This window comes from Sesamum indicum, linkage group LG7 (genome assembly GCF_026168435.1).
Source record: "Sesamum indicum cultivar Baizhima isolate 11 linkage group LG7, ASM2616843v1, whole genome shotgun sequence".
Taxonomy (NCBI): Eukaryota; Viridiplantae; Streptophyta; class Magnoliopsida; order Lamiales; family Pedaliaceae; genus Sesamum; species Sesamum indicum.
Genome location: NC_142663.1, coordinates 7,972,176 through 7,990,942, shown reverse-complemented (window position 1 = coordinate 7,990,942; position 18,767 = coordinate 7,972,176). Strand labels below are relative to the sequence as shown.

The window sequence follows — 18,767 nt, the reverse complement described above, 5'->3', positions numbered from 1 at the left end:
CAAGGCACCCCCACACTCGAAAGTATGTGAGGCTTGGTTTCCTACCTTTTCAAAACTCGAAAGGAGTAATGATGTTGTGTTTGAGAGGGACTCTATTTAGAATATGGCAAGCCATATTGAAAGCCTCTCCCCACAAATACTTTGGTAACACGGAGGTTAGTAGAAGACTGTTAATCATGTCTTTGAATGTTCTATTCTTTCGTTTAGTCATTCCATTACACGAAGGAGAACACGGAGGAATCTCTTCATGAACAATGCCAAAAGTTTGACAATATTCATTGAACTTACTCGACTTATACTCTCCTCCTCTATCATGCCTTAGTCTTTTAAGTTTCTTACCAGTTTGGGTTTCTACTTCATTTCTAAACAAAATAATTTTGTCTAAGGCTTCATCCTTATTTTTCATGAGAAACACATAATAGTATCTATTGCAATCATCTATAAAGGTGATAAAAATCGTTTGCGGTTCCTGGTCAAAACTCCATTGAACTCACAAATATCTATGTGAACTAAATCAGGTATTTCGGAATCCCTTTCAATTGATTGATAGGGTTTCCTAACTTGTTTAGCTTCTACACAAATTTGGCATTTGTGATTTCGTTCAATATTTTAACTAGGAATTAAATTCAAATTCATCATTCGTTTGATTGAATTGAGATTCAAATGACCTAACCTACTATGCCATAAAGTAGAAGATTCCACATTCAATATAATAGAATCAGAAATATTAATTTTATTATTTTCAACTCGAACTTTGAACAAGCCATCGTCTAAATAGCCTTTACCGACAAAAATATCAAATTGTTGAATTATAACTTTATTAAATTTAAAGACTAGTTCATATCCCTCCCTAACTATTACAGAACTACTAATGATGTTTTCTTCTAACAATGGGTACATGATGAACTCTTTTTAATGACAGAATGCGCTCTGAAGGAAACTTCAAGTCCACGCTTCCTATCCCAAGTGCTTCAGTTGTACTGGAGTTCCCCATACTTATTGTCCTTCCACTAATGGCTTGATAAGACACAAAGAGAGATTTATCAACACAAACGTGAACATTAGCTCCAGTGTCAATCAACCAATCATACAGTTCGTAAATAGTCAGGAGTTCAGGTTGTACAAATACATACCCGCCAGTTGCTATTGAGGTGCTAGCACCGCTAGAACCTCCCACAATAATGTTGACAGCTGTCTGCCCAATCTTGGTCTTTTTATTAGGACAAAGCTTGGCCTAGTGTCCAACCTGCCCACAGTTCCAACATGGTTTGTTTGCTTTTGGTTTTTTATTTTTAGAGGCCTTGCCTTTATTGATGGCTTTCGAGTTCGAGTTAATCTTATTCACTATATGTTTTCCCACTATAAGATTGGCCCTAAGTTGATGTTCAACATGCATCTTATGCGTTTGATTTTTATGTTCTTCCTCAATGCTGATAGCAATCATAAGATCATCTAGAGACAATCTCCCTTTTGGATGTTTGAGTGTCATGCTAAAATTTTCCCAAGATTTGGAAAATTTGTCCACTATGGACATGATCAGAAACTTCTTGAAAAGCTTCATCTCAGCATCAGCCAGAGCATGCTCAAGATTGATAATCTCATGAGTTTGTTTAGCTACAGATCGGCCCTCAACCATTTGATACCTCACTAACTTGGAAATTGAATAATTTTCGAGCCTTTACTCTTCAGTATTATATTTTCGGGGTCCAACTCATTCCACAGACTTAGCAATGTAAGAATTGGAACAATAGACATCGAAGAGCGTTTTTGACAAGGCTGACAAAATCGTTCCTCTGCCTATTTGATCCATTTTTGTCCACTGCGCTATCTCAACAGTTCTGGGATCGATATATGTAAGTTCAGGTCTGATCACCTAAATCACTGACAAAAGTCTTTCATCGTCAACCAAATTTTTATTCTTTGTTGCCAACGTTTGAAAAACTGGCCCGAAAATTTGTCCGGCAAATCGGTCAAGTCGACTTTGGGTGTGATCGGAATTGCAATAGAAATCGGCTTGGCCATCTTTAGTATTTTAGAAAACTAAAGGTAAAGTTAAATAGCGAGTTTAAAAATAGCATTTTCCAAATCAGTTCCAACAACAAAATTCAATTTTTCAAAACCTGTATATTTTCTTCAAGATTGTTGGAAAAATTTTAGTTTCAAGTAATCAAAACAACATTTTGAAATATTACAATCAGATTTAGAAATCAAAAGCAATTAAAGCCACGTTGGAAAAAATAATATAAAGCAATTAGAAACGCTATTTATGATAAGAAATTTAAATCGAAGACTTACAATGAGAATTGTATTGTAACAATTCTCAATCCAAGAAAGTCGTTAATTTAATCAAATCGCAGAATTACTGTTTGTCTTGAAGAAAATATATGCCGCGTATCAATAGTGCACCGGGTTCAACATAATTTCTCCTAAAATAAGAGGTTCAGTTCTTTCGATTTTAGCACTATATCAAAAAATACCTCGACCAAACACTCAAAAGCTCGTAATGAAAATTTTATAACTCAAATCTTTAAAAAAGAAAACTATAGAAGCTGAGAAGGGGCAGAAAAATCTCAACAACTAGAATTGTTGTTTGCTCTTTTTGTATTGTGGGCTCCAAGAAGACATGCCAAAAAAACCAACCATAAAGAGGGTAATAAAATCAGCCATAAAGGCCTTAATTTGGCCAAATGAAACAACCAATTTTAGGTCAAGAAACGGATTGTGTAATTGCAATGAGATAATGGTCATGATGAGGAGTAATTTCTCCTTCAAATTATGAGTTCCTGTATTTCAACATATATCTCCCTGTTTCAAAAAACAACCAACATAAAAATATACATAAAAATATACGTTTTGTGAATTATATATATATATATATATATATGTATAAATGTATATTAGTTAGCTAGCTGCATATATTTTTGTAGCATTTAAAAACTACTGGGCAAAATTTATTTAGGAAATAAGAATTTCTGTGTTAATAAAAGATTTTGTCTATTCATAAAGACAACCTATACAATAATTAATAATAAAAGTACTATTACAATAAGTTCGATCGTGGCTATGAATTTTCATTGTACATATGTTGAATTAATTTTCAATAAAATTATCGAAACTATAATTAAATGTATGAAACTTATTATTGTACTGAATATTAATTAGGCCTCTCAAGCTAAGTAATTTGGTCGAATTGCACAAACTATATATATATATATATATATATATAGTGTTTTTTCTTTTTTCGAAATTGACAAAAGCATATAGTTAATTATAATAACATGAAAAAACGAGCAGAAAAAATCCAAATAAATGCAGCTTCCAAGGAAAAAACAAGAAGTGGGACATGACTGCTCAAGTCTCGAGCTCATTCAAAAAATGGAATCTCTCCTTGTTCATTCATATAGAAACAAGGGATATTTGGTATTTTTATTTATTTATTTTTTAATAGTATATATCATTGATTATTCGATAATTTCAAATTCAAAAATTAAATCGGTACATCAATAATTTAAATCAACAATTATATTCAGACGAGACTAAAGAAAAACAAAAACACGAATCAAAACAGAACTTTTAATTTGTATAAATTAATCGTCGGACACACAGTCCCTACATGCGTATAAATAATCTAACACCTCTGATATGTATTATAAATAAAAATAAAAATTATTAATTTAATAGTTAAGTTAATGTAAAACTTGAAAAGTTGAATAAGTTAGTTACCTTATCAATTGAACAACATTTTTGGGATTACAAAAAAATTAGTGCAGCTGCATCAAAATCGTCATTTTGTGTCTGTAGCACCTCTTTTTTTTTTTTTTAATAATAAGTTAACAATTAAGGTGAAGTAGGGTCAGGAAGAAGAATCTCTTTACGATAAATAGATGCATTTTGCAAGTTCGTTATTACGGGTAATTCGTACAAAAAGAATCGAACTAATGGCGTATACAATAGTGAACTCTCGATGAAAATGTTATATAATTTGTTCTCATCCTTCAAGGACTACGAGTGTAATAGGAGTGTCCATGATAAAATGAACATTTCATAACTATTGAGAACGGATTAATTCAAATGGTTCAATTTATCAGTCTTTTCGACTTGCTTTACTATTGAAATAAACATATGCATTCATATTTGTAAAACTCGAACCCACAACATTTTTATTACGAAGCCTAAACCTTACACATCGATCAAGGTTTCTTAGGCGGGTAATTTGCATTATACGTGTGTGTAGAGATAGATTTACAATCATATCAATCTTAGGATAATTAATTAATTAATTAATGGGGTAATTAAGGATGTAATAGTGGGGCCCACATGGTTACAAGTTTTAAGACATTCTTCCAAGAAGTAATTGCGGATGATCAATGCCACTGACACTTTGAGTTTTGTGCTTTATTACTATAAGTATTACTGATTTTGCTACTGCTTTGACTAATATAAATAAACATTTGGGAAAATTACACTCACCTCCCCTTATATTTAGTTTAATTACATATAAACCCTTTGTGATTTAAAAATTTATATTTAATATACCTGATATTTGCTTTCATCTAACAAATATGTCCTCTGTTAGTCAAAATTTATTAAATTTATTAATATTAACAAATAAACTGAATGAAAATTGATATTTTTATTATATAACAAAATAATTTTTTTCCCATTAAACTACCCTTGTAATGTTGAAATATACCTTCTCACATGCATTATCTGAAGATATATAAGGGTAATTTTACCATAAAAAGTTTTATTTGACCTGCAATAGATCGGTAATAAATAGATTTTTATCCTTGTTTTTATTGATATCAACAAAATAGTTGAATATTGACTAACAGAAAAATTTATTTATTAGATGAAAACAAACATCATAAAAATTAGATATAATTTTTCAAATTACGCAGTATATATAATTCGACCAAACATAGGGAGTGCAATTATCCCTAAACATTTTGGGCAAGTGAAGATGTTTAAGCTACAAGTCCATAAATAGTTATCTCAGAATTAAGCATTAATTGTTAGAGACAGAAAGTCTTTAAAAACATTTATTAGTACGTATTTAAGGTTTTTTTTTATAAAAGTAATAATTACATGATTACGCTAATATTTTAATAAGCTCAATAAGATGTTAATATAATACGTAATCATGAAATAAATTACAATAATTGAATATTACATAAATATAACAAAGAATTGAAAAATAAATTATAGTAAGACATACATAATATAAGATAAATATCAGCATATTTAATGGGACTCGAATCTATGACTTCGAACTAATTTATGAAATCCCAATTTTAATTATGAGTTTAAATTGAATATATTTATTTTTTAGAATTTCAAGACTAATTTGCACCCAATCAATAAATACATATTTTTCACTTAAATTAAATTAAAATTAAAAAAAACATGGAAACTAAGTAGGTAATAAGTCAATCGGAGTAAATATAGATTTTTATTTAATTTTTTTCCTTAATATCAGCAAATTTGATGAACTTCAACCAATGGAAAGATCTATTTATTAGATAGATAAAAATGTCAGAAATACCTAGATAATTTTTTAAATTACAGAGGATTTACGTGTAATCATGGGAGGGTAGTGTAATTATCCCTATCTTTTTAAAGTATAATGATCTCACTTTTTGTTCTATAAACCTTTTTTTTAATTTTAATACCTTATTTTTATACATGGGAAAGAGAAACTATAATTATATATATATAGGGAAAAGTATTATTTTAGTCCGCTAAGTATGCCTAATTTTAATTTTAGTCCGATAATTATGTCTATTTTTGTTTAGGTCCAGTAACTTACGAAATTGCTTACCTTAGTCCTTTAGCAGATTTTCGAACAATTTTATGATGTTAACATATGACTTCACAACAGCTATTAATCATTATTTCTGGAAGTACGGCCAAAATATTATCCGCAGTAATGGAAAATGTTAACATATCCAATAGTTTTCGTATTGGTTCTATTTGGCTATGGTAGATTATATTAATTTGTCATGACTTTTAAACCACCGTAATTTATAATGTAAGAAATAATCCATTTTTTATATTATAATACATATACCTATTAACAATTTCAATATAATCCCCTAAATTCTATTGCCAACATTTTTTTTTTATAGTAAACTTTTAGTTTTTTCGGCTTTCATTTAAAATTTTACTGGCATAAAGTTAGACCATACCACAATATCGAGTAAATAAACACTACAAGAAAATATAATTATCTTTTGGGAAAAATTATTATTGTCAAAAAACAAGTGCAAATATTAAACAAAGATATTATCTTTTTAATGTATATAGAAAAATGGTCTTTAACCAATTAAGTTTATTTTAAAAGTGATATTTTTGCAAACACTACCAAATATACCTTTTATCTGCTTTTCATTTTTTTTACAAACACTATCCATTTTTTATTCTGCTACAACTTCCAACTTTTTCTATTAAAATTACTTCTCTAAAAGTAGAAGTTTTCGCTAACACTCTCTAATTGTATTTAGTGACAACTTTGTGAACATCTTTTATCATTAACTCCGGAAAATAACAATTTTTATAAAATAATAGTAATTATGATAATTATTGTGAAAAGATAAATATTCTTGTCATTATAATATATAGTTAGTAAAAATATCAAAATTCAGGTTTGATTTTTTTACAGTGAAAATATATCAATTATCAAAATTAGAAAAAATAAATCTTGGAAGAAAAACAATAATGAAATTTAGAGGAGTTAGGCTGTCATGAACACGACTTTTATAGCCACCTGATATTATTATTATTATTGGTTGTGGTGAATTTTATTTATATTGTATTAGTTGGGGAAACTTAATTTTATATTCTGGTAATGTCGGTTGATTTTCTATCAAGTTTTCAAGATTGAATCCACTCCCCACAATCACTGCAAATCATTAAACTCTCCCATCCCTTTGTCTTTTTTTTTTCTTTCTTTTCAATTATCTTTTTTAATAAATTATACTGATAATTACACTTTTTTCCTTTAAAATTTGGTGTAATTACACGTAAATCTCATATGACTTAAAAAATTACATTTAACAACCATGAGATTCGTTTCCTTCTAACAAATAACTCCCCCTTTTTCACGATCTTTCTCTCATAAATTATATCGGTACTTTCTGAAACTTAGATCTAACTACATCAGTTTTCGATATTATTTGAAAAATTACAAATACATCCGTAATAATTGTAATTACAAGTACACCTCATATTCAATAGAGAAATTACACATACACACCCTCTGAGTCTGAGATGCATTACACTAACATATAAATTTTGCACAAATACCCCTTAATATACATTACACTAATACTCGCTAAAAGTGTGTACTCATAATTTTATAAAGAACAATGAATGTTTATACCATTAGATATAATTTTAAAGGATGTCAACATAATTTTTTTTTCCTTTCTTTTTAGGATAAATTACAAGAGGCTCTCTGAAATTTGTCTTAATTATGAATATCTCCTTATTGTTTGAAAAATTACAAATACCGTCCTAAAATAACAAATATCCTAACAAATACGTCCTACAATGAGTTGTCACAATGGGGTATTTATAATTTTTCAAACGAGAGAGTATTTATAATTATGACAAGTTTTAGGGGAGTCCCTTATAATTTATCATTTATTTTAATATTTTGCTTTTGTTCTTATTTTTTATTTTGGTCCACGCTGTGTCAGTGTTGGCGTGCGGTTGTCTGCCTTCTTTGCACGCATAAATGATAAGATTATTGTCGCATTTTCATGTTATTTTTTCCAAAATATAATTTTTTTTATATATTTTTCCGAAGCATGAAAAATTTTGTGGACATTTGTAAATTGTAATGTTAAAGTTTCAGAAAAATTAGTTATTATAACATTTTCATTTGTTTCGTGTATTTGTGTATTGATTCCTCAAATTTGAAATAAAATTATATAATTAAAAGACATTTAGGTAACTTATAATTTTTTTCAATAAAATAAGACATTTATGGGCTGATAATTAAATTTCTATATAAAAGAAAAAATTTACAATTCATTTTATAAATTTTAAGAATTTAGTTCAAATTTTTTTAATCTTAATTACAAATTCACCATTAATTAACATATTATAATTCTATTTTAAATTCTTATTTTATGCAAACATTTCAAATGCTTATTCTTTAAATAAAATTTAACATCTTATTAGTTTCAAAAATATCTTATGAGATGTATGAATTTATAAGCTAATTTGAATAAGTTTAGCCAAACGCACGCCCTCATTTTGTCGAGGGTTTTGATCCAGTAAACAAATTCCAATTTTTTTCCGAAGCATAACAACTTAGTTAGAAATAAATTCAAATTTTTTATTATACGTTTACGCTGTATGTATCGCATTTTATACGTACATGTTGTGTGTATGAAATTCGAATTCAATTTAAAAAGACATCGTATACATACAATATAAGTATGTAAAGTGTGAAAGCATGTATTGAAACATAAGAAATAAATAATAACATAAACTAGTATTAAAATAGAAAAATACCCTCTATTACGTGATATTTAAATCCAAAATCTTACAACCAGAGCTATGGTTGGCTCTTGGGATATGATTGTCTCCAGTACCTACCTTGCTGTAAATACAGTTAGTTATCACACACCCAGCAAATGATGATTATGGGAAATGTGGGTCTTTTTTCCCTTTTTATAGGGAAATTTTTGGGTTTTTTTTTTTAAAAAAAAATTAGTCGTTGTAACATGTCGTTTCTATGTGTATGTAGTAAAAAATTTTCACGCTTTAAAATATATTATAAAATCATAGTAAAATATATAAATAAGTACATTACATTAATAAAAAGAAAGAAATAATAATTTATCAATTAATGTAAATTTTAAAAGGGTCGAATAAGTTTATTATTTTATCATGAAGGGCATTTTTTACTTCACAAAGTTGGTGTGGTGGTGTCATTAACAGCCGTTTGTGAGTATGGAGGATTTTTTTTTATATTAGTATAGACACAAGTAATAATTATATCATTATATTAAAATATTAATTAATAATTAATACGTGTTCTGCCCTTAAATGTGTATAAAAAGGAACAAACCACCTAATAGACCAAAAAGAAACCGAAAAAAGGAAAAATCTTTTCATGAATTATATTAGTAAGGACTTGGTACAATATTTTTCAAAAATTATCACTTTATGAAAATGGAATTGACAAACCTTAGGTAATATGAGATATGTATCCATCTGGAAAAAACACTTTTATAAGTGATTTGGGTAAAAAACCGTGATGACTTTGAGGATAGTTCAATTTGAATAAATGGTTGGGATATGGAAAACGAACAAATATTAGGCACGTTTGGTGCAAAATCAGAGAAAAAGACGGAAAATATTCTTGCAATAAATAGTATACATTAGTCCTAAAATAGGTTCGGAGTGCTTATAGGATCAAATTGTCGTATTTGTATGAATTTACGTGCTGTGATTTCACTCATTCAAGTGTTGAATGATGATATTGGTGATTTCGAGTCGCTACGTCACGTCAAATTAGGTGCGACCAACCCGCTAAAAAATGGGCAGATTCCTATCCTAATTGGACATTTTAAGATCTTATATACATCGTACTTTTTATCTTTTGAAAGCACTTCTTCTTATACCCCTATAATCCTATCAGTAGGATTTAAGTTTTGTATCATCGTATTTATAAAGTCATGAAAAGCTGGAACTTATAAGGGTTAAATTTACAAAAACTAAAGAAAAAAAAGAACTAACTATAAAATAAAAGGATAATTACATTGATACCCCTTATCTATATATGTTCTATTTATCCAAATCACCCTTATCTTTTAGATAATTACAGATACATCAATAAAAAACGTGAACATCGTTTACACAAATCATTCATATTTTTAAAAAAGAACTACATATACATCCCTCGAAAATGTTAATACAATTACACAAACTACTTCCATTTTTTATTATTATGAATAATTTTTGTAATTATAGAAACGATAAAAATAATTAATTTATATAAATAAGAGATGTAAATATACTTATTCTTAAAATAAAGTGATGACATGTGACTGGGGTTTGAAGACTTAAACAACACGAAATTGAGATGAGAAATATGACATAGTTCAGAACTTTCTGGTAAATGTGGACCATTGATTTTGATGATTGGTCCCATGAAGACTGTGAGATGTTTGCCTGCTGCTTCATAAGCTGCTCATCTTTTCATTCAAAAGTACCCAAATAAAAGTTATGGAAATTTCAGTCCCATTTCACTCAACTCAGCCTAACTACTCACTCATTGAATTTTAAGTATTACTTGTGCTTGGTTCATACTTTAGGGCAAAACAAATTACAAAAAATATATAATTATATTTTTTTTTATGTAATTGAGTTTGATTTTATCAAATTCGAATAAAAAATTTCCGAATAATATAATATTTTGATATGTAAGTTCGAATTTGGAATTAGGTATATGTTTATATTTGTAATATCTTTCTCAAGTTCGCTTACGCTCGTAGAGGCCGATTAGAACAGCTTGGCCCAACTGGGCGGGGGGGGGGGGGGGGGGGGGGGGAATAGCCATACACCGGATAACCGAGCTCGCTCTCGTTTTAGAATCTTTTAAAATATGTTATATGGGTAATTTACTTTACTCAGTTTCAAAATTCTTTTTTATATTTTCTCAAAAATTTTTACTTTTTTTTTAAAAAACATTAGCTAGAGTAAAGTAGTGGCTTTTACCATACTGTCTGGAACTACATATTTATTTTTCATTTGAACGGAGTATATTTATAATTTTTCAAACAACAAGACAGTATTCATAATTATTCAAACCTTAAGAAAAATAATTATAATTTACCGATAACCTTCATCTGTTAAAATATTTTAAAAACTTATTTTTAAAATAAATATTTTATAAAATATTTTAAATAAATTTAACCAAACAGTGTGGAATAAGTTTGATATTAATTCTTGAAACCCCACTAGAGTGGAGAAAATAGTCCAAGAAAAGGAAAAAAGAAGGTTGAATCAACTTTGGGGTGGAATTGGCCAAAAATAAGTGGGAGAATAAAAATTGTGTGACTTTTGGAGAAGGAAATAGAAAAAGCAAACTTTCCATTTGCCAAACACTACCCAAAGTTTCAAGCAAAGTCAACTTTACTTTCTAACACCATTCTTTTTCCCCCCCTTCAACAAAGTAAACTATGTGTGCCCTCCATCTCTCTAAGCAATGTGCAAAATTCTATTTTTAAAAATTGAATTAAAATTGATTATGTGATAGATAATATAGTAATTAATATACAGATCAGAAAAAGTGAATATTCATCGTTAATTAATTGATTTAGTCGAGCTTAATTGAATAGAAATTTTCCAATTCTTGATTAGTAGGGAAAGTACTGAGAAAATGTATTTTTTTTCTTCCGTTTATACTATTTTATCCAATATATGTTTTATTAAAATTTTAGGGAAAAATAGTCCTGTTTGCGTCAGACGTATAATATTAAATAGTGAGAATCATTTCATATTATTATATATCAATTTTTGAAAAAAGAATAGATAATTACCCAATTTATTTGATCCTTTCTCATATATAATCATTACCCCCTCCCCCCAAACATTTGTTTTGCATCTTATTAAGGAAATTATGACACAGAATCAACTTGAAATCCGAGAAAAATCAATTTGAATTCTCTATTTCAAATTTTGTTCTATTTAATATATACATGTTTATGTGTAATTATTTTTAAATAAAATAAATAATATAATTACATAAATGGAATATATATTAAATTAAAAAATAAATATAATAAAAATTAGAATTAAACAAAAAATCAATCTCGGAGAAAACAAATGATGAGAGACACACTTCTTAAATGCAGCATCATTGAATTTCCACCAACAGCTCACTGATTTTATGCACCAACCCAAAAAGACATTTTCTCTTCATATCTTTGTCATTTATGAAACCCCAACTTCTAGCAACTCCACACTCTCAATTTTACCACACATAAACACTAATCACACCCCCCCCACCCCCACCCCAAATACCTCTATGACTGGAACTCAGCCTTTTTTATGCATTTAAATATGAACTATTTGCAGAAAAATTTGAGTCTTGCTCATGTTTTCTATGTCATCACAAAGACAAAAACTACTCAGTTGAGTTGTTTTCTTTCTTGGCTGCATTAGAACCTGCACAAGAACCACCACCAGGCAGCTACACTCGTTAGCACTCACTCTCTTTCTCTACACGCCCCCAAAGAAATTCTTCTGTCTTCACAATAAGTGCAACTCCACTGTTTTCTTGGGGTTCTGGTGGAAAAATTTAAGTAGCATTCTGTGGTGATGCCCTCAGGTACGCTGCTGAGTGGTTTGTGATGGTGGCGGTGGTTGTGGAGTTATTGGCGTTGCAGGTGCCTGAAAATGGTTATGGAAGCATTAATGATGCAAAAGTCTTGGTCTTGAAGGCCTGAGGAGTAGGGGTTCTTGGGGGTGGCTGGAGGGTTGTTTGATAAATTATAGTTTCCAACTCTTTTCTTGATTTCTTGTGTGTTTTTAGGCCTTGGGAGAAATGGGTTTTGGAATCTTTGGTTCTTTTTTGGTACTAACGCTGTTCTTTAAGCCTTTGGTTTGCCAACAGCCCAACACAGATGAGTCCTTTGTGTTTGAATTCTTGCAAAAGATGGGCTTAAATCCCCCTAAAGAATATGGATTTTCTGGCGCATTTTGTGAATGGAGAGGTGTGTTTTGTGATGACAAGGGGGAGAATGTTGTTAGGTTGGAAGCCTCTGGTTTGGGTTTGTCTGGTGTGATTCCTGATACCACCATTGGGAAATTGATAAAGCTTGATACTTTGGATCTTAGCAATAACAGAATCACTGCTTTGTCTTCTGATTTCTGGAGTTTGGGCTCACTCAAGAAGCTTAACCTCTCACATAACCAAATCACTGGGAGTCTTTCTAGTAACATGGGCAACTTCGGAAGACTTCAAAGCTTGGACCTTTCTTTCAATAATCTCTCCGGGAGTATCCCTGAAGCAATCAGCTCCCTCAGCAGTTTGCAAGTTCTGAATCTCAGTCACAATGGACTGGAATCAGTAATTCCAATGGGGATTGCTCAATGCCGGTCTTTAGTTTCCGTTGATCTATCGGAAAACAGTCTCAATGGTTCTCTTCCTGATGGTTTTGGTGCTGCATTGTCACAACTGAAGTTCTTGAGCCTAGCAGGAAATGAGATTGTGGGCCGAGCTTCGGACTTTAAAGGGATGAAGTCCATCAGCTATCTTAATATTTCGGGCAACCAGTTTAAGGGTTCTGTTGTTGAGGTCTTTGAAGGGCCATTGGAGGTGATTGATTTGAGCAGAAACCAGTTTCAGGGCCACATTGCTCAGGTAAACTTCAGTTCAACCTTCAAATGGTCAAATTTGCTGTATTTGGATTTGTCAGAGAATCATTTGAGTGGAGAGTTTTTCACTGACTTGAGTCATGCTCAGAATCTTAAACACCTCAATCTTGCATACAATAGATTTACCAAACAGCGGTTCTTTCAAGTTGATATGCTCACCAACTTAGAGTATCTGAATTTATCTGGAACTAATTTGATCGGTCAAATTCCCAGCAATATCTCGAGTTTAGTTAGTTTAAGAACGCTGGATCTTTCTGAAAATCATCTCAGCAACCATATCCCTCCAATTCTTGCCAAGAACCTTAAAGTTCTTGACCTTTCTTGCAACAATCTAACAGGAGACATCCCATTAATGCTGATAGGTGAACTCCACGCGATGGAGAGTTTCAATTTCTCTTATAACAACCTAAGCTTTTGTGCTTCACAATTTTCCCGCGAAACCCTTCAAGCTGCTTTCATCGGATCGGTGAATAGCTGTCCAATTGCTGCAAATCCGGACTTCTTCAAGAGAAAAGCTCCAAAGCATAGGGGCCTCGAAATTGCATTAGCTCTGACCATCTCAATGGTTTGTTTGCTTGTGGGCTTGCTCTTTCTAGCATTCAGATGTAGAAGAGAAACTAGAATGTGGGTTGTGAAACAGAACTCGTTTAGGGAAGAACAAACTGTCTCGGGACCCTTCTCCTTCCAGACAGATTCAACCACTTGGGTAGCTGATGTTAAGCAAGCAACATCAGTGCCAGTTGTAATCTTTGAGAAGCCATTGCTGAATTTCACATTTGCTGACCTCTTGTCTGCAACTTCTCATTTCGATCGGGGTACATTGCTGGCAGAAGGCAGGTTTGGGCCGGTTTATGGTGGACTTTTGCCGGGAGGAATTCATGTTGCTGTTAAGGTTTTGGTTCATGGCTCCACCATGACGGATCAGGAAGCTGCGAGAGAACTTGAATATCTTGGTCGGATTAAACATCCTAACCTCGTTCCACTAACCGGATATTGCTTGGCTGGAGAGCAGAGGATTGCCATTTATGATTACATGGAAAATGGAAACCTGCAGAACCTGCTGTATGATTTACCCCTTGGTGTGCAAACTACAGAAGACTGGAGCAATGACACATGGGAAGATGAAAATAACGGTATACAGAACATCGGCTCTGAAGGGTCCCTAACTAATTGGAGATTCAGGCACAAAATTGCACTGGGCACTGCTCGTGCACTTGCATTTCTTCACCATGGCTGCTTTCCTCCTATCATTCACAGAGACGTCAAAGCAAGCAGTGTATATCTTGATTCTAACTTAGAGCCAAGATTATCAGACTTTGGAATTGCTAAGATTTTTGGGAGTGGACTCGAGGACGAGATTGCTCGTGGATCACCAGGATACGTGCCACCAGAGTTTCTTCAGCCAGAAGGTAGCTCACCAAAAGCTCCAACACCAAAATCTGATGTATACGGATTTGGAGTTATTCTTTTCGAGCTAATTACTGGCAAAAGACCCATCGATGATGCTTATCCGGATGAAAAGGAAGCAACATTAGTAAGTTGGGTGAGAGGATTAGTGAGGAGAAACCAAGCATTACAAGCTATAGATCCCAAGATCCGTGGAACAGGACCAGATGCACAAATGATTGAGGCTTTGAAGATCGGATACCTCTGCACCGCTGAAATTCCTTCTAAACGGCCCAGTATGCAACAAGTAGTCGGACTACTCAAGGACCTTGAACAGATTACTCTTTAGTGAAGACATTGCACAGGATTCAGCTCTTTCTTTCCTTTCTTTCTTCTTCGGTTCTTTTAGTGTTGTGAGCTCTATGCTGCCATGAGAAGATTGTATAGCAGCCGACTTTTGTTTCTGACTTTGCCATGTTTCTGATTTCCCATTTCGTGTTTGTGGCTAAAATGTCTAATTCCATTCACCCCTGTTTGATCCTTACGATCATATTCATTGTGCTACATTCCTTGTTGCTTGCTTCTTTACGAACATCGTGTGTATCATAAACGGAAAATTCTCTAACAAATGGTTCTGAACTAAGATGAAGTCGAAGCTGCTGAACTTGAACTCCGATTTGCATGTCCTGCGCATGTTAACGTGTGTAACAGAAGATATTACATAATTGTGTTACAGAAAATTCAAAACTAGGTACTTCCTACGTGTGGATGTTGGGAGTTTTGCCCTCTGTGAAGGGGCATCTGAATTAGCATCCCATAGTAGTAGATAGTGGTGGACCTGTTGTTGGGCAGAGAAGCGTCATTTCTGTATGAATAACTGATGCTGAAACATGAGGACCCCAAGGAGTCGCATTCTTGAACAACGCTAGTAACCATTTGCAAATGAGACAAAGACATGGATGACCTAAAACTCCCAATGTTATCCAACATTGTTATTCAACCAAGTTTGTTCGAGAAAGAACACAAATATGTTAAAAATCTTATCCAAACCAATCACATAACAAATATAACAAGTGTTATATTTATTATGTGATTGGTTGGTCATTTTTATTAAACTATACATTAATCACACAGCAAGTGTATTACACTTGTGATATAATTGGTTCAGATTCGGATAAAAATTTCTCCACAAATATGAGTCATAACAAATTTGTAATGAATCTGAGAGACTGCTAAAAGTCAGGAATGCACATCTTTTACTATCATTTGGTATAATACTGACCGTCATACGTTTTTTTTTAAAAAAAATTAAAAGTGAGATCGCATATTATGTATATGTCATGGTGACATCATATGTAGCATTAAAATGCTGTAAAAAATCAATTACATAAAAAAGTTAAAAATAACTTATACATAAACTCGACAATTTATTTGGATCTGACAAACTATTCATTCAAAAAAATTATCAAAATACTTTCTAATATTCTATAAAAGTATTTTAAGAAAATTACAAATTCACCCCAGTTTTTGTCAGAAGGAAACAACAATAGAGCCAATAGGGGCCAGATATACATAAGGGAGAGGAGAACCTGCATTTGCCAATGATTTGATGGAGTCTCACTGCATGGGCAAGATTAATACTTGTGTTTTACCCCCTCCTGATTAGGGGTGTTCACGGTTCGGTAGCCGATTGTATCGAACTGGTATAAAATATGTGGTTCATATCGAATATCAAATTAAATATTTTTAAAATTTTGATATTACTAATATTTGGTTCTGATATACCGTATATAAAAGAATATTGAAATTTTAAAAATATGTTATGATAATATATAAAGTAAGGATATTACATAAGGATTATTTGAGATTTGTCATAATTACAAGTATTTTTTATTTTTTAAAAAAATTATAAATATCTCCCTAAAATTAACGATCGTATAACAAATACCTCTTGTGACAGCTCATCGTAAGGGGTATTTGTTAGACGACCTTTAATTTTGGAGTATTTGTAATTTTTTAAAAAACTAAGTATTTGTAATCATAGCAAGCCAAAAGCCCTTTATAATTTACCCAATAAAAAATAAATATATATATATAAATATCAAATAGCAATTTATTTTAAAAAACTAAATCCTATTATTTTAATTAAATATAACTGTTAGATATTAACTAATAACTAATTTGGAATATTGAGATTTATGAATTTTTTTATTAAAGAAAAAAGAAAAATTACAAGGGGCTATTTTGAACCATACTCGTTAACAAAATTCACATTAAAAACCAATTTGCTTACCATTATATCGATAATTTTTTAATAAAATAATTATATTTTTAACTTACCTAAACAGGTCGACGGCGATCAAGAAGGCCCATGACCTAAATTGGTGACCTCCATTGCACTTCGGAGGGGTGCTCACCTAAGATCTACTTAAATGGTAAAGCCTATATCATAATTTGTGGTAGCGTTTCTGTTCGGACAGCCCCCACTTTAAAAAAAATAAAATAAAAAAATTGTATTTTAGCACCCAATAACGTAAGACGGAACCTACTAATATTAATTTGTCCTTAATTCGGCTATTATAATACCTATATTAATGTTTTAATTTAATGCAATAAAAGTTGGCGCCTAGCAAGCTATAATGTGGGCAATATATAGGTAGATTTGTATGGTCTCACCCTACGTAATTAATTACCAAAGCTATGCCCTCGACGTGCTCTTGACAATATTCCATAATTAATTAATCACATTTATTTTAATAATCTCTTATATTAATTATTTGCATGATTGCATGCAGGTCATGTTCAGTGTTGTACGTACCTTATCTGTAAAATTAAATATTTTTAATTTAGATTTATTTTAATTAATTTGTTTGGTTGTCCTCCAACATGTTCAGATTCCTTTGACGGGCTGTAAGAACATATGAAGGAAACTTCACTTACTTCCATGCATTTAATCATAAGATATTCCCAAGTTTTCAATGAGCACCAAATCTTAGCTGCACACACTATAGCATTAGTCTCATGTGCCAGATGATGTCGGAACTACTTTAATTATGAGTTAATTGCATTCAGACCTTTTTATAATGTAAAATTATATTTTCAGTCCTTTTAAAAAAATTTATACCTCTTTTAAAAAAAAATTATTTGTACCTGAACTCCTTCTATTAGAATTTGGACGGAACGATAACATTAGAAAAAAATAATGTAATTATAATAAAATATTATTCTTTTATTATAACTATGGCATAAAATGTAATCGTTTATAAATAAAAAAAATTAGTCATTTTTTTCTGTAGTTCTTTATACTTCTTATATATATATATATATATATATATATATGAGGTCATGAGTAAATATCATTATTGCATATATTTCTTAAAGCACTAGATGAAGTTTTGGTATAAGACATTTTCAAGAAATAGATGCAACAATGATGTTTAACATCATACCATATATAGGAAGTAAAAGAAAAAATAAAAAAACTCAAGAGATGATTAATTTTTTCATTCATTTATGGCTACTTTATATCCAATGGCTATAATTTTGGAGTAATATTTTATTGTTACATCCATTTAACTTTATATATATTGCATTTATCCCCTTACAAAGTACAAATATATTACAGAAAATGTTGAATGAGGGACAAAATTTAAAATTTATGTATTTTTTGTAGACGTCGGCAATTTTTTGTCCAATCCATAACGGAAGGAGGTCAAGTGTACACGAAGCATTTTTAGAGAGGGTATAAGTTTTTTTTTTAAACTTTGTAATTTTTTATTTTTAAGAGGTCTAAGTGGAATTAACCCTTAAATTAATTAATGAACACTACTAGTACAGCTTGCTCCTTAGTTGATTTTGTTGTATTTTGGTGTGATGTTGACATACGTTTGATATTAATTGTGAATAAAAAGTTTGTTTGATTTATAGATTTCAATGTCTTCTCTCTTTAATCAAATAATTTTTATTTTAAAAAACACATGTGA

The 18,767-nt window shown here is 31.0% G+C and overlaps 1 protein-coding gene across 1 annotated transcript; it reads left to right on the top strand.

The window, feature by feature from the left end:
* The first annotated feature begins 11,973 nt into the window (after positions 1–11,973).
* LOC105166354 (Leucine-rich repeat protein kinase family protein) lies at positions 11,974–15,328 on the top strand. The gene has a single exon (XM_011085678.3). It carries the CDS (start codon positions 12,566–12,568, stop codon positions 15,131–15,133), a length of 2,568 nt encoding a protein of 855 aa, XP_011083980.1. The 5' UTR covers positions 11,974–12,565; the 3' UTR covers positions 15,134–15,328.
* The last annotated feature ends 3,439 nt before the right edge of the window (positions 15,329–18,767 follow it).

Excerpts from the sequence above, each read along its gene's own strand:
- LOC105166354 (XM_011085678.3), top strand. The coding sequence starts at position 12,566 with ATGGGTTTTGGAATCTTTGGTTCTTTTTTGGTACTAACGCTGTTCTTT.